Raw genomic sequence first — 15,874 nt, forward strand, 5'->3', positions numbered from 1 at the left:
ATATATATATATATATAAAAAAAAAAAAAAAAACTTTCATATGACTTATAGGCAAGTAACTAACCAAATACAGTCCATCCTTTTGGTTCCTGGAACCTTTTAGTCCTCAAAACTTGAGGTGGCAATTCAACTGAAATTTTATTTGTAAAGCACTTTAAAACAACCGTTGGTGCATACAAAGTGCTGTACATGAATAAAAAAAATAGTCATACAATAACTGAGACAGTTAAAACAATAAATTCATAACAAAATCAGTAAACGCCATAAAGCACTAAATGCAGAGACAAAAGCCACTTGTAGGCTAAATGCTAATAACTTAATATTTTTTTCCCATAATGCCACCGGGTTTTTACTTGCGCATGTGCATAATCTGTTGCATTATGGGGGGAAAATGCCTAACAGAAATCATGCACTGCAGACATAATAAAAATTAAAAATGAACAATGTCTACGTGCTTGCTTAAAAAAAATCAATAATTATACTTGCACAATTCAATACAAAGTGGCATTATGTGGGGGGAAAAAAAACGTACTTTTTTTTTTTTTTACGTATTTGCCAGTCAAAAATGTTTACTCCAAATTGGCAGTTCCACACTTCTGTGCAAAATGGTATTATCATTCAAACATAAAAAAAAATTGTAATGTGCTTTTTAGGAAAAATATAATTCTCAAATATTTGACTTCAAAAGCATAGCAATAACATAATTAAATATAATGTAAAGAAAATAAAAATTTTGTGGACACTGTGCTACTCCTTGTTTGCGCCTTGGCCACCGGGGGGCAGTATAATACATAGCCAAGACTTTTGAAGTCGCGACTCGCGAGGCAGCCATATTGCTCCTCCCAAAAAACATTCTTGCCATCCAATCCTATACATTTACAGTACTGAGACAGTACTGAGTAGAAACCGCATGATTTATGATGTTTTAAATCTGTTAAACATAAACAAAAGGACTTCAGACATTTTGCCTTACATACATGTATAAATTATATGCGTAATAATGTTTACAGGAGGAAACGTGTATATTTTTTTATTAAAGAATTATAACTATAATTTAACCAAAGATTCCTCTTCTAAATCTAATATTGGGGTCTAAGGAACTGAGCGATAAAAGAAAAATGGGGGTCTTCAAAGCAGTACATACTGTGAACTTATTATTATTATTATTTTTTTTTTATAATAGTGACCACCCCGCCACAGCCCCCCCCCACCCTCTACTAACTGCCTACGAGCTGTATATGTCTAATCTGTACGTATACCGTATAGTTTACACAGTAGTCTGCTCGCGAGATGGGAGGAGCAAGATGGCCGCCCATGTCTGGGCTATCGGCTATCCGTTCATAGATTCAGATCAGTGTCAGAAAACTGCAAGAATAGTCCATCTTTGCAGAGGATAAATAATATATGCCTGTGAGTACTGTAGCCCGTCTATGGCGTTTTGGTTTGTTAGCATGAAGCTAAGCAGACTTTATTAATAAGGAAAAGCTTTGTGGTTGTTTTAAATACAAGTGTAACTCTCTTCGTTTTTTGTAAATTGTCAGAATGACAAGGTATATCTGGAAAAATTGATAAGTTGGGTCATTTGTACCTCAAGGCACCACTTATTTAGTTCTGGAGTAAGTAGCTGATCGTATCATACACATATAACACAAAACAACAGAAAAGTTGAAATCTGTAAGTTTTATTGTCTCGAGTGAAGTCGTGTGTTCATGTTGGCTGCTGCGTGTCAGATTCCGATTAAACCGCCGCCCGTTCAGTAGTGGCACTTACGTCCTGTTCTTGGTCCGACGTGAGGTGGCCCAATGTGCGTCTCAGCTCTGCAATCTCTACCTCCCTCTTGCCGAGATCCTCGGCCAGGCTCCCCACGCGGAAGGTGAGGTCGGCCAGGCGAGGCTCCAGCGCCCCGAAGTCTCTCTTGATGGCGCCCACTTTGGGTTTGAGGTCCGCCGCGAAGCTCACCGTGCGGATGAGGCGAGCCCGGCCGCCCTCCAGCTCCAGCAGCTGCTCCGATACGCTCCGATCGGCGGCGTCCAGCTCAGGGAGGCGTCGGCGGAGCTGCTCCAGGGCCTGCGCGTTGCGTTCGGACGCCGCGCGCAGGTTGGAGACGCGCTCGATGCTGCCGACCAGCACGTCGCCGATGCGCTTCACCATGGAGCGCTCGGCCCGGGAAGCCTGCTCCTCCAGCTCCGACACTTGCGTCAGGAGGGAGTCCAGCTCCGAGCGCAGGCCGTCCATACGCCGAACATCCGTCCTCACTGACGCCACCTATTGGCAGGGAGTATTACTGTAACGCGCAATACCCAGTACAGGATGACAAATCAAACGCACCTTGTTGGCAAAGTCCACCGTGATGGCCGAGGTGCGCGCTTCAATCTGGTCCACGGCGCCGTTCAGCGCGTCCACGCTGGAGCGCAGATCCAACCGTTCGTCGCTCAGCCCGGATGCCCACTCCTTCAGCTGGCCCACGTCCTGCTCCAGGTTTGCCAGCTGGGCCCGCGCAGCCTGATGGCGAGCGCCCATGTCGTCCAATGTCTGGTGCACGCTCTCGCACTGCAATACACGACATGATCAGGCAAGGAAAAAGTAGTAAATTTTATTAGCAAGTTGTTGTTTTGTTTAACTATTTATTTAGTTTACATTTCTAAGAATATTTAAATAAGATTTCAGGGTATTTCAGTTTTTAAATCAATGTTTTATTGCCTATCATTTTTGTTTTAATTCATATTAAAAATATAAAACATAACAAATATAAGTCAGTTAAATTAAATTAATTCTTAATGTAAAAATATTATTTAATTTTGAAAATTATTTTAATTTAACATTCATTTTACTTTTATAGCTAAATTGGGTCCATGCTGATCCCCCCCAAATACAATTTAATTAAAAGTGCCTGTTTTTCAAAATTAAATGTAGGGAGTCCTCGCGTTACGTCGTAGGCGACCTACGCAGTTTTGACTTTACGGCGCCCGTGCCTCGTACGGAGCACCTTCTTTTTCGTTAATTTCCCACAGTAATCACGCCATTTTTTAAAGTTATTTCAAGTTGTGTTGTTACCTCCAGAAACGGACGTCCATCAGCAGGTCAAACTTAATGCACGTTTCCGTGCATTAAGTTTGAATTAGCTCCGCTCCGCCGTCCGTCAGCAATGAATATCCGTGCGGAAACACGAAATCTTCAGAAAGATTTTTATTATTTTTCAGTTTAATATTTTTATTTAAATTTTCATTATTTTATCCATTTTATTTTAAATTGGGAGCATATTGATTAAAGTTAAAATTAATCAAGTCGAATCAATTATAATTTTATCAAATAAAACACATGGTCCCAAATTTTTTTTTTATAATTGACTGATGCATTTTTTGTGTGCTGTTGATGCAATTCACCAACAAGGCCCTATGGGGGCGCTAATCACCGTAATCAAGCAGTTATTCAAACTACTTCATACCTCCTACTACAATAATTACACATTTTCATTGTGTTAAGCTGTATACAAAAACACTCAAAATCCAACTTGTTTATTTTAGAATTTATTGGTAAATTAAAAAAATATATATGTCACGCCTGCAAATGATTGGTGACCAGTCCTGCTCACCTGCCGCACTGCGGACAAATGGAATTCATGGTTGGACAATTTAACTTAATAGTTTAAAGAATAGTTTTAGCTAGTATGCGTTTTCACAATAAACTCAGAAAATAAATCTGGCATTGTGAAACCAGAGAACGTCTTTTTTTTCCCTGGCTAAAGTGACATCCATTGTGTGACATCATCTTGAGGCGTTTCGGCTGGCTCCTCCCACTCTTCATCCGGCTTCTCCACTTCCTCCTCATTTGACTGACCCCCCCTGAGCACCACGGTGAGTTCTTGCACGGCCTCCCGCACCACTGCCAGCTCGCTCTTCATCTTCAGGATGGCGCCGCGGGCCTGCAGGGCGTCCATTTCCTGTCGCATGCCGAGGATCTGGTTGAGCGTCTTCAGCATGTTGTCCTCGGCTGAGAACACCTGCAGCGTCACCTCCTCCATGCGCCTTTCGGCGCCGTTCAGGTTGGCGCCCAGCTTCACGATGGAGCGCAGCGCTTCTTCCACGTGGGGAAGCTGCTCCTCGCACTCCTTGGCCCGCGGCAGGTGCTCCTGCAGCTGGGTGCTGAGCTCCGCCTCCTGGCGTGCCAACCTGTTGATGTTCTCCTCCATTTTGTGGATCTGCTGGGTGTTCCAGTCCAGCTGCGCCTGAGCCCGCTTGGCGTCATCATCCTCGGCACGCTCCATGGCTCGGGCGTTCCTCTTGGTGCTGTCCTCCAGCTCCTCCAGCTTCTCCGCCAGCGACCGGGCCCTCCGTTCGGCCTCGTTCACCCGCTCCGTGGCGCTAGCGTGGGCCTCCCGGGACTCGGCCTTAAGGGAGGCCAGCTCGGAGGCGGCGGCGCCAAGACGCTCCTGCCACGTCTCCGTCACGTTGAGGAAACGGGCGTTGACCGCTTGCAGGTCGCCCGACGCCGTGCTGTCCTCCGCTTGTAGTGTCGCCACGGCAACGCGCAACGTCGAAACATCCCGCCGGAGTACGCTCGCCGAGGAGACGGCAGAGAGCACCGCCTGGAGGTCGTCCTCGGAGTCGGCGAGCTGCAGCCGCAACACAAAACAGGAGGGCTGTTTCTCAAGAAGAGCTCAAGCCAGGAGGAATCCGTCAAATTGGGTGGGGTCGGGTAACTAGAGGGTGGGGCTAGACACACTGCAGTCTGTTGATTGGAAGCTGGATAAGGTACTCTTTCGGCGTAATGGAAATATGACAGAATGTCATGCCAAAAATTGTTTATTTTGGTACCCTCACGAAATGTTAAGCAAATCCAATCCAAATGAGCGAATCCGACCAATCACAGACCTGCAGTGAGCTCCCCATTTTAACCACTCAAGCGTACCAAAAGTGTCAGCCAGAAATCCAGTTTGGTCCAGAAAACCCCAAATCCAAATGAGCAAATGCGGCCAATCACGAGACAGCATTGCGTCTAGCACTCCACTTTGAGCTGGTGATTCATTGGGTGCCGAAAAGTCTCCTTTGCGAATGACCCATTTTAGTTACAATCACGCCATGTAAAATGTTGCCCTAAAAATGGTTTTGCTATCTGACCGCTCTTATTGATTAGCTATAAAGCGGCGCCACATTTTTGGACTAAAAAAAAAAAAAAAAAAAAACTTACTTTTTTGGTAACCCTCTCTACTTGCTCCTCCATTAGCGACAAACTTGAAGTCTTGCCATACAAAAGTGCGAACTTTTCCTCCATTTGGAAGAACCTCGCATTCTGCTGCTGCACCACCCTGAGAAAAAAAAAAGAGAATGAAATCAGATGACAAAATATGAAATGAACCCCCCCAAAAAATGCATGTGTGGTTCTAACTTACCAGCTGAGTGCAGCACATACCGCAAGCGAAAGTACGCACATGATGCATTTAAGGTCCAAACGCGACGTTTTTGGAGGCGTGCTGACATGTTCACGCTTCACTTTTGTGTCGTTTTGTTTGGTTGCATAATCAGGAGCGACTTCATCACTTTGCTTTTTCTTTCTTTGCTTCACTTCACCAGGCATTTTTACGGATTTTAAAATGGCAAAAATCAATAGGAGGGGCGAAAACTCACCAGTTTTCTGTAAAATAAGACACGTTAGTCCTCAACACGTTCATAGTATCAATAAAGTATGAAAGTGGGCTTAAAAATCTCCCCTGTACTCCATTTTCTTTCACCCGGTTGTGCATATAAAGGCTGCGTTCAGGTACCTCTCGTAAATTCCAAAGAAAAACACTCGAGCATAATACAACTTTTCTAGTTACTGCTAATTAATACATGTACATTAATGTTGACAACTCGCTCAGTTCTGTACATTGATTGTGGGTACTGTTTTTGAAGAAAATGCCAGTTCAATGGTCAAAAATTTCTTAAAACTTTCTTATTCCCACTCTCGGGGAAGACCATTGAACGCCTCAGGCAGCCACGTAAGCGGTTGCCAGCGTTCTCGAACGTGTTGACACAAGAAACTCGAAAACGAATCAATGGGCAATTCACAGGCAATCACTGGGAAAAGAAATAAATACAAATATGTAAAATAAAAATACAACAGTTTGAGTTTAATTGCAAGCAGTTTTTATTTTAAATGTTCCAGAAAAAAAATGTGATTGCCAGTAGATTGTACAAAGTTTTATACTGTATATTCATTTTATATATGATATATTATTTTATATATCATATATTAGTAAACAGCAGTTCACATGTCAGCTATTCCCATATTGTTAATCTTACACACTTCTCATTAACTTCAGTTTACCACAACTTTAAAGTACATTCAAGCAAAAGCTGCCAATTTTGGCCAAATGCAAATGGGAAAAAAAGTAACCATATCTCTCCATAGTAAAACAGAATAATCAATTATAACTTTGGATGAAGGCATTTTAGAATGACGTAAACCAACATAAGGTAGACACGATTCCCAGCATTAACAGTACACTGAGATCTAGTGATTCAAGAAAATAGAATATCTAGCTCTAATACGTAAACTAAAATAACTAGAGTGGCGCCGTCTGCCTGTATAAATGCCCAAATTAAACATTTGCATTGCCTTAAAATGACAAAATGGGCTCGTAACACAAACAAACAAAATCGACAAATAACAAATCCCCTGAATTGAGATTTAAAGTGTCTAATTATAAGAAAAAAATATATCCCACTTAATAGTGCAAAGCTGCAGCAGTTCCAGTCAAGCATTAAGAGCACTTCATAGCTTTCAATATTTTGTTGGTAAAAATGTACCCCTTATACCCATCTCATTTCTTTGTATTTTGGTATTAACTCTAAGCTAAGCTACACTAAGCGGCATAATAAAAAAAAAAAAAGAAAAAAAAAAGAAGGTTCACAGGCTCCAACCAGGAAACAGCACAAATATTGTGTACTGATGTGTTAATAATTCATAAAGAGGTATTAAAATGAGTTTGAGACGAACGACGACACCCAATATACTTAAGAGCACTTTGGGAATAGAAAGGACACTTTTTTTCCTTTTTACCTTATTCATAACAATAATAACCTTCATAACATTGGCTACATACGTGTCTAATGTATTTACATGATTAAACTGGAACGTATTCACAAACTTTTGCCTTTACAAAGCTAAAAAAAATTAACACTACAGTCTTTGTAAAGCCTCATCTATTGATGTAAATGTCGTGTCCAAAGTGTCGCTCGAAGGACACAAAGACGCCACTTTGGACTCGTGTGTATACTTCCCATCATGTTTTGAGGAGTTCATAGTAATGGATTCATCCTTCAGGAGCTGTAGTGATCCTAAAAAAAAAACCACACACCAAAAATTCAAATGTGACACTCAGGAACGTAAACGTGCGTTGGATGAAGACGAGCGGAGACCTGGATGGTGTTGACGACGCCACTGGCCATGACCGACAGCTTCCCGGCGACGTTGCGCACCCCCATTTTCAGCTGCGTCATGTCGGGAGCGCTTGGCAGCACGTTGGTCAGGCGGTACGAGTTGGCTACGATAGAAAAAAAGGAAAAATGCACACAAGTGTCTTGATCAGAGGTGGCAAATAGTGTTAGCTAGCTCCCTAGCAGGAAAACGAGCACCATGGGAGCTAGTTAGCTAACTAGCACTTGAGGCAAAATCCAAACTGTGGCAGGATTTTTACTTTCTGGACCTGGATTTGGCACCTCTGATCACTACTAAGGTCTCGAAAGTAAAAACCCTGCCACAGTTTGGCTTTAGCTCCTAGTGCTAGCTAGGTAGCAAGTTAGCTCGCCCCCTAGCAGGTAAACGAGCACCATGGGAGCTAGTTAGCTAACTAGCACTTGAGGCAAAATCCAAACTGTGGCAGGATTTTTACTTTCTGGACCTGGATTTGGCACCTCTGATCACTACTAAGGTCTAGAAAGTAAAAATCCTGCCACAGTTTGGCTTTAGCTCCTAGTGCTAGTTAGTTAGCTAGCTCCCTAGCAGGTAAACGAGCACCATGGAAGCTAGTTAGCTAACTAGCACTTGAGGCAAAAGCAAAAACTGTGGCAGGATTTTTACTTTCTGGACCTGGATTTTGTACCTCTGATCACTACTAAGGTCTAGAAAGTAAAAACCCTGCCACAGTTTGGCTTTAGCTCCTAGCTAGCTAGCTAGCTAGCTCGCCCCCTAGCAGGTAAACGAGCACCATGGGAGCTATCTAGCTAACTAGCACTTGAGGTTTAAGCCAAACTGTGGCAGGATATTTACTTTCTGGACCTGGATTTAGCACCTCTGGTCTTGATTATAGCTCACATATAATTACAAATGAGTCCGAGATACTTACCAGCCTGCTTCTTCTGGTCGTCAAACAAGTCAGCTGAACTTATAGAAGAACTTCCGGCGAGTCTGTCCAGGCGCGATCTGGCTTCATACTGCCAACAACAAGCTCAATTTTTACACTTTAAATGGATATTAGGCCTGAACATCTAATTTCCTAGTTACATATTTAACACAGTGGTTCTTAACCTGGGTTCGGATGAACCCCAGGGGTGATCACGCTACATTGCCTGGCCTATCATTAAAAAAAAACAAAAAACAATCACAGGTTATAAAAATCATGCCAAAGCAACAGGTGGCGCTACAACCCAATTTAAAGCCATTTTAGCCAATCAGACGCCTGAAGAAAGTCCCTTTAGGAAAAGGTAATAAAAAATGAAAGCTTTCCACAATAACTCATTCATTGCCATTGACGGCTTTTGACGTCAAAAATTAATTGGAACTATTTCTGTTCGTTTAACATTTTTTCCACTTTTAACAAGAGTATGAAAACCTAGAAAAAAGTTGTTATTGTACATTAAGAACAGATATAAAATTTGTGATTAATCGTGGGTTAACTATTGAAGTAATGTGATTAATTACAATTAAAAATTGTAAACCTAATTTCTAATAATCTTTTCTTTTCGTTTTTAAAATGATCTTTTTTCAAAAAAAGAAAAGATTATTAAAATTAGGGCGTCAGGCGATTATTTTTTTTTTATTGTAATTAATCACATGACTTCAATAGTTAACTCATGATTAATCACAAACTTTATATCTGGTCTAAATGTACAATATTTGTTTTCTTGCTCATGTTGACAAAAGTGGAAAAAACATGTTAAACTAATAGAAATAGTTCAAATGAATTTTTGACGTCTATAGCCGTCAATGGCAGTGAATGAGTTAATCACCTTTCAAAAAATTCAGTTTGTACAAACTCCAAAAAAACAGGCATGATAAACATAATTGAGCTGAAGGAATCCATTTTTGCAAAAGGAACAAAAGATGCAATATTTGTACCTCCGTGCTGTCTTGCTTTCCAAAGTACATGTCTGAGGAGATGGATTTGACGTCCTGGCCGAACTTCTTGCGAGCTTCTCCCGTGTCTACGACGGCTACCGGGTCTGCTTTCCTGCGTGCGGCGGGCCTAAAAGCACACCATGTAGTGTTTAACCATCGTGACGGACGGAAAGTGTGGCGAGCGCGTCCTCACTTTTCATCTAGTGAGGTGATGGCGGACATCAAAAAGAAGTCAGGTTCGGTTTTCTTGCTCCATTTGGAGGAGAAAAGGTCTGAAGGGTTGCTTTGGTCGTAACGGGACAGAATCCTGAAAAATAATAATAATAATAATAAGACGGCATGCAAAATATGAAACATTAACACTTGTGTTAGTAGTATCCTACCCTGAGCTGAAGTTTCCCCCGTCATCGTCGCCGTCGTCGTCGTTGCCTTCGGCGTAACGCGTCAGTTTGCCGGTCCTGGCCGCCATGGGACGCTCCTGCTGGATGATGTGCATGTCGGACGCCACCGAGTGAGACACTCCACTACGGGGCGAGACGGACAAGACACAAACGAGATGCAGAGTATTTCCAAGGATGGGCATTGGGCAATTTCATATTTTTCCACAAATTAATACGGAAGGTCATGGGCTATTTTTACACATTAAAATCAATTAGCTTCTTGGACACTTGAAAATAGAGATAAGACAGCTGTGGTTTTTTTCAGGGCCGATTATTACTAGTCAAGGAGACCGATAACCGATATTTGGAGCCGATATTAAATTTCGGTAAAAGGGAAAAATTATTGCCGCAAAAAAAAAAAAAAATCCAACTCTTAACTTTGTTGGAATGCTTTAAAGCATATGTTTATTATTATTATTATTATTTTTTAATCTTAAGACAATCGTCATATGCTTTAAAATTCTAACAAAAATTTCAGGGAGCTCCCAGGGTCATAAGTATGTTTTAACTCATTCACTGCCATTGACGGCTATAGACGTCAAAAATTTATTTGAACTATTTCTATTAGTTTCACATTTTTTTCCACTTTTATTAACAAGAGTAAGAAAACAAATATTGTACATTTAGACCAGATATAAAGTTTGTGATTAATCATGAGTTAACTATCGAAGTCATGCGATTAATCGCCTGACGCACACATTTTAATAATCTTTTCTTTTTTTGAAAAAAGATAATTTTGAAAACGAAAAGAAAAGATTATTAGAAATTAGGTCGTCAGGCGATTACAATTTTTAATTGTAATTAATCACATTACTTCAATAGTTAACTCACGATTAATCACAAATTTGATATCTGTTCTAAACGTACAATACATTTTTTCTAGGTTTTCATACTCTTGTTAACAAAAGTGGAAAAAAATGTGAAACTGATAGAAATAGTTCAAATGAATTTTTGACGTCTAAAGCCGCCAATGGCATGAGTTAAAAACTAAATGGAAAAATAAACAAGTAAATGTCATAGTTCCATATAGTTTTCTACATTTTTTTTCTCTCCAAAATAACTACAATGTTAAACTTTCAGGTATCTTTGTTCTACTTTCAAACACAAAAAAAAAAGATGCAGAGCGTTTCTCGGGTCAGCAGCATCTCTCTGAAAAATCAAATAAAATTATTTTCTGAGGTCAACACAGGTTTATATGAATCTAGGATGAGCCATCAGATAAAAAAAAAAAAAAAGGCTTGATACCGATATTCATCGAAATACCAAATATCCCGAGTGCTGCAAAAGCCCACCCCGCCTCGCCCTCTTTAGCATTACGTCTAAGACTTAAGCCTTAAGTCTAAGACCCCCAATCGACGTTGGTTATCACTGCTTTGGCGCACCTCCTGACGCCGAGCCCCATTCCCAGTCTCTCCGCTTGCTCCCGCTTCTTCCCGTCCAGATTCTTCAGCTTCTGCTCGTCCTTTTTCCTCTGCTCCTCCAGGTCTTGGTAGGCCAAACGCATGGATGGCGCACTGAGAGCACAACACAGGACACACCCCCCCCCCCCGACTCATTGGCTGCAGGTGATCACGCTAACATTGCTTTGGATTCGGTTTCGGCATCGGGTGAATATGTGCAATAGGAATTCACGTGTATGACAGAACGTATGGTGTTCCACAGGGGTCAATTCTAGGGCCTCTGCTGTTTTCATTGCATCTGCTGCAACTGGGTTCCATCATAAGAAAACAGTGGTGTTTTTTTTTTTTTTTAAGTGCTCTATATAGTTATGTTATCTTTCAATAAAGGATTTGGTGAATGTGCATAAGTACCTAGACACACCATTAGGGGCACAATTTAAGAGTATCCTCACATGGACTCCGCGGTTTTAGTGTTCTTGTCGCCGGACACGTTCTCCACCTTCTCCCGAAGCTTGTCTGCAGCTTGCGCTTTCTTTTCCAGCTCGTTGAAGCTTTTGCTGCTCACCTTCTGAGCGCCCAGGCCGCCTTTCTTGACGGCCATCTGCGAGTACGAAACACACACACACACACACACACACGCGTGTTACAAAAGTCAGCTAATAAGATAGCGAGACACGTGTGATGTATTTATTTGGACGTACTGTTTTCTTGGCGGCGCTCGGCTTCTTCTTGAGAAGAGACAAAGGTTCTGGAAAAAATTGCATAATGCATTGAAGTAGTAGTGTTAATATTATCAGCCATTAGTCTCAGTTTTAGTCCAACTTCAGTTCGTTTTTAATCATAGTTAGTCAACCTCATCCCATTTTTATTTAGTCTCCTTTTGTTGACTATTAGTCGAGCATTTTAGTCGAAGAAAACATCATTTTATTTGTCATAATTTAACATTTTAGTCTAGTCTACTGAGGACAATCATTTGACACTTTTAGATTTTTTTTTTGTCAGCAGATAATATTGAACATTTCCATCTAATCTAAAACGACTTCACATAAAATGTTCTCTCATCTTTTTGATTTAAAACAACTTTTATACACAATTACAGTATATCAACAAACGGCTATTATGACTCCATGCTACAAGCTAGTAAGTTAGCGGTCGGATGAACATTGTTTAAATGTTAGCCTATAGCTGGTGCATTAATGTTACGTTGCACTCGCTGGCTGCAGATTTTATGCGGGAGGGGGGGGGGGTCACCGTGTGTTAGTGATGGATTAGCAGAGGCGGTATTTTACAAAATTACCATTTTCATCTCGTCTTTATTCGTGAACTAAAGTGACCATAGGAAAAAAATTGGCATGCATAGAACATTTTGTTATCACTTTTTGACTAATTCAAAGCTCTAATTAGGTCATAAGAGATATTGCACTTGAATTTAATATATATATATATATATATATATATATATACCAGGGGTGGGAATCTTTCTCACGATTCGATTCCGATTTTTGGGTCTGCGATTCGATTCAGAATCAATTTTCGGTTGCGATTTTTGATTCAAAATGATTTGATTGACAATGATTTTTGCTTCAATCTATAGATGTGCAAGGAATTGTAATGATCTACTCCAATCTGACTCGCTAATGCTAATTAGCGCACTACTCGCAGCTCTTTTATCACTCCAAAGAATGGCTCCACGCTGCAATTTTTTTTTTATTGGAATAACTTGATCGTGACTTTTTCCTTCTACTCTCTAATGTGGCTACAACTTAACCACACTGCCCATCAGTGGCCAAACTGGGTACAACATGAACAGCGCTCCAAATAAAGGCACACACAGACAAACGCAAGACAGTATAAAATAATTTAGATTAAATCGATTTTGGGACATTTAAAATAGATTCTGAATCGTACTAAATGAGAATCCCAAATCTTATGAGAATCGATTTTTTGGCACACCCCTAATATATACGGTTCAGTACAAAAAAATTATAGTCCACTTTAGGACTTGTCCTGTCCTGGGAGGAGGAAGGGGGGGATAAACAAATAAATTAAAACTATATAAGTATGGATAGGTGTGATGCCACTGAACATTTTGAGTGGTTGGAAGTAAAAAAAAAAAAAATTCATAAATGACTGGGTTCAAGTTGACGAAAATATTTGTATTTAGTTTTCGTTAACAAAATTAACACGAGGAGCCAGTGGATGAGAGTATACAAAACCAATGACACGTTGATATCTTAAAGTGACGACACGCAAACCTGGATTGGCCTTCGGAGAAGCACTCAGCATGTCCACACTGGGGCCATCTTCTGCATTACCTGGCAGTTCACACAAAGTCATGAGACGCACACGTGTACACACAAACATTCACATCCATCATGAGACAGAATCTCCGGTACCATCTTCCTCTTTGCCTTGCGTCTCCCACGTGACACAGCTGAGGCTCATTTGGGACATATTTTCTGGAACTTCCTGTGAATCCAACACATAACAGCAAACAGCGTGCTATAAATGTTGCAAAAGCGTGTCGGGAGGTGTTACCTGTGAATGGAGACTGAAGAAATCAGCATGCTTGTCATCTGGTGACGCGCACCGCGTAGAACCCTGACTGTCCAACCAAAGCTGTGAACACAACATTCGTGAATAAATCAATGACTAAATCAATGAAACTGATTGACAGTTTCTTGACTGTCACCTCCGTGCCGTGCGTTTTGGTGGCGCTCGTGGCTTGCGTCTTGATTTTGTCCCTGTACAGCTGAGCGGCCCGGCTGTTGTATTTGACGTTGGCGGCGCTTGCCGTGCCGCCGTGCTGGTTGAAGAACGACACCTAGACAGGAAGTGAGGTCAGTACGCCGGAGACGGTTCTCGTGTTAGCGTGCGTCTCTCTGCTCACCGCGCTGGCGTTGCCTCCCACTTGCATGCATCGCAGCTGGTACCATGACCAGTTGAAATCCAGCTCCGTGGATCTATTGGCACAAAAGATGTTAAATTGTTAAACAGTTGTTTAAATAATAGGTGAAGAGTCACCTGTGGTATTCCACAGGGTTCGGTATTAGGACCTAAGTTATTTATAATGTATTTAAATGATATTTGCACTGTTCCAAATATATTAAAATTTGTCATTTTCACTGATGATACAAATTTATTTTGGGTCAAAAGATAACATGAAACTCATTAAAAACTGTAGAAAAAGGGAATTGATCATGTTAAAAAAAATGGCTTGATTAAATGACATTAATAAAACTAATTTATGGCGTTATTCAATTGTGATATCAAACTTAATTTAAATGATGTTAAAATTGAACGAGTTACTGAAACAAAGATTTTGGGAGTGATTCTTGATCGTAAACTGATTCCTAAATAAGAAAGGTCTTCATCTATTTTACTCTTCTCTTGTGTTACCTCAAGCTTAGGGAAATGTATATAAAACAAATATATATTTTTGGAATAGGGAGACATAGGGAGACATTTTCTTTTCTGTGTTAAAAATGGAGCCGAGATAAACCACTTTCATTTACACCTCTCGAGGAAAATGAACTCAAATAATAGTTGATGGGGAAAGAAGGAACCGAGAACACTCGAACAGAAGAGAACAAGGATGGTATGAAAGGAGGTAAGTAAGGAAAAAGAAATAAAGAGATGCAGTGATGGAGAGAAGGATGGAAAGAAGGAAAGAACTGGTTCAAATGTGAAATATCAAGAACTCTATTTTAAAAACCTGTTTAGAAACCCCAATTCTTTCTTGAAACCCTAACCTTTGATGAGAAACTACTATAACTTAGAAGTTCACCTCGGAGGTCTTTATTGACATTGATTCATATCAGTATATATATATATATATATATATATATATATATATATTTTTTTTTTTTTTTTTAAATGCAACCATTTTAATGTGCACACCACCGACTTTTGTTTCATACTGCGAAGTGCACTGAATCGTACCTGATGAAAGACAAGTGCACCCCTAGTGACCTGTGTGTTCCTGAACAGTCTATACATAAGAACACGCCGTAGGTGATGCTGGCCCAACTGGGATTTTTAGCCGAGCAGTCAAAACAAGCCTGGGAACGAAAAACAGAAACAATTACTTTTTATTGAACAGTACTGATCTTTATACACATCCATCGACACCAACCTAAGTTAAGAGGCGGTTAAGGTAACAGCTAAGGTAAGCTAAGGTGACAGCTGTAGTACAAGCACTAATTGTGTGTGTTTAGAGAAGAGTAGAACCTGTGGAACGAAAACATGTGGCAACTGTCAACACGTTCGAGCTACGGAGATCGACTGTCAACCACCTAACAATTAGCTTCCAACTGGTTACTCTTCCCAAGTTCGTTGTAAGTACGAATTCTCAGCAAATGTATCGAACAAACACATTCGCTATCTCGTTATTTGGACTCCGGTTGCTAACTTTTATGCTAGCTGTGACGGTTCTACAAGTGCGACGTGTCAGACGTTGCCTTACTTCCTTGTTAAGAGGGGAGGAAAAAAACTCACCTTATTCGTGGAAACGGAGCGAAGTCGCTTGAAAATAGTACAAATGTCTTGCTTGCTGGGCTCCGTCATGATTCTTTACACGCGTGTGCGGTCACAAGAAGTCAAGAAAATAAATAGAAGCGGGGTTATGTTGAATTATAGCCGAAGTGACACGTACATTACGGGGAGGGTGAAAAACACGGTTGCTCGCCTGTGATTGGCTGAAAATGACACGTGGCT

The 15,874-nt window shown here is 40.8% G+C and overlaps 3 protein-coding genes across 3 annotated transcripts; all 3 read right to left on the reverse strand.

The window, feature by feature from the left end:
• Positions 1-1,665: 1,665 nt before the first annotated feature.
• Positions 1,666-3,138, reverse strand: LOC147159286 (inhibitor of nuclear factor kappa-B kinase-interacting protein-like). Its single transcript, XM_086059890.1, has 3 exons — positions 3,055-3,138; positions 2,329-2,550; positions 1,666-2,265 (listed from the first exon to the last, which is right to left on the reverse strand). Exons 2-3 carry the CDS (start codon positions 2,518-2,520, stop codon positions 1,738-1,740), a joined length of 720 nt encoding a protein of 239 aa, XP_085916016.1. The 5' UTR covers positions 2,521-2,550; positions 3,055-3,138; the 3' UTR covers positions 1,666-1,737.
• Positions 3,139-3,444: 306 nt separating this feature from the next.
• LOC147159287 (inhibitor of nuclear factor kappa-B kinase-interacting protein-like) lies at positions 3,445-5,627 on the reverse strand. The gene is made up of 3 exons (XM_086059891.1): positions 5,390-5,627; positions 5,188-5,305; positions 3,445-4,612 (listed from the first exon to the last, which is right to left on the reverse strand). Exons 1-3 carry the CDS (start codon positions 5,572-5,574, stop codon positions 3,740-3,742), a joined length of 1,176 nt encoding a protein of 391 aa, XP_085916017.1. The 5' UTR covers positions 5,575-5,627; the 3' UTR covers positions 3,445-3,739.
• A 475-nt stretch (positions 5,628-6,102) lies between these two features.
• arfgap3 (ADP-ribosylation factor GTPase activating protein 3) lies at positions 6,103-15,829 on the reverse strand. Its single transcript, XM_086059889.1, has 16 exons — positions 15,656-15,829; positions 15,101-15,219; positions 14,049-14,121; positions 13,851-13,982; positions 13,697-13,777; positions 13,555-13,627; positions 13,414-13,473; positions 11,860-11,906; positions 11,611-11,759; positions 11,141-11,272; positions 9,702-9,842; positions 9,512-9,625; positions 9,319-9,445; positions 8,327-8,414; positions 7,401-7,525; positions 6,103-7,319 (listed from the first exon to the last, which is right to left on the reverse strand). Exons 1-16 carry the CDS (start codon positions 15,722-15,724, stop codon positions 7,302-7,304), a joined length of 1,548 nt encoding a protein of 515 aa, XP_085916015.1. The 5' UTR covers positions 15,725-15,829; the 3' UTR covers positions 6,103-7,301.
• Positions 15,830-15,874: the final 45 nt, after the last annotated feature.

The sequence above is a fragment of the Leptonotus elevatus genome, chromosome 17, assembly GCF_054856555.1.
Source record: "Leptonotus elevatus isolate MCC_2025b chromosome 17, RoL_Lele_1.0, whole genome shotgun sequence".
NCBI classification, from domain to species: Eukaryota; Metazoa; Chordata; class Actinopteri; order Syngnathiformes; family Syngnathidae; genus Leptonotus; species Leptonotus elevatus.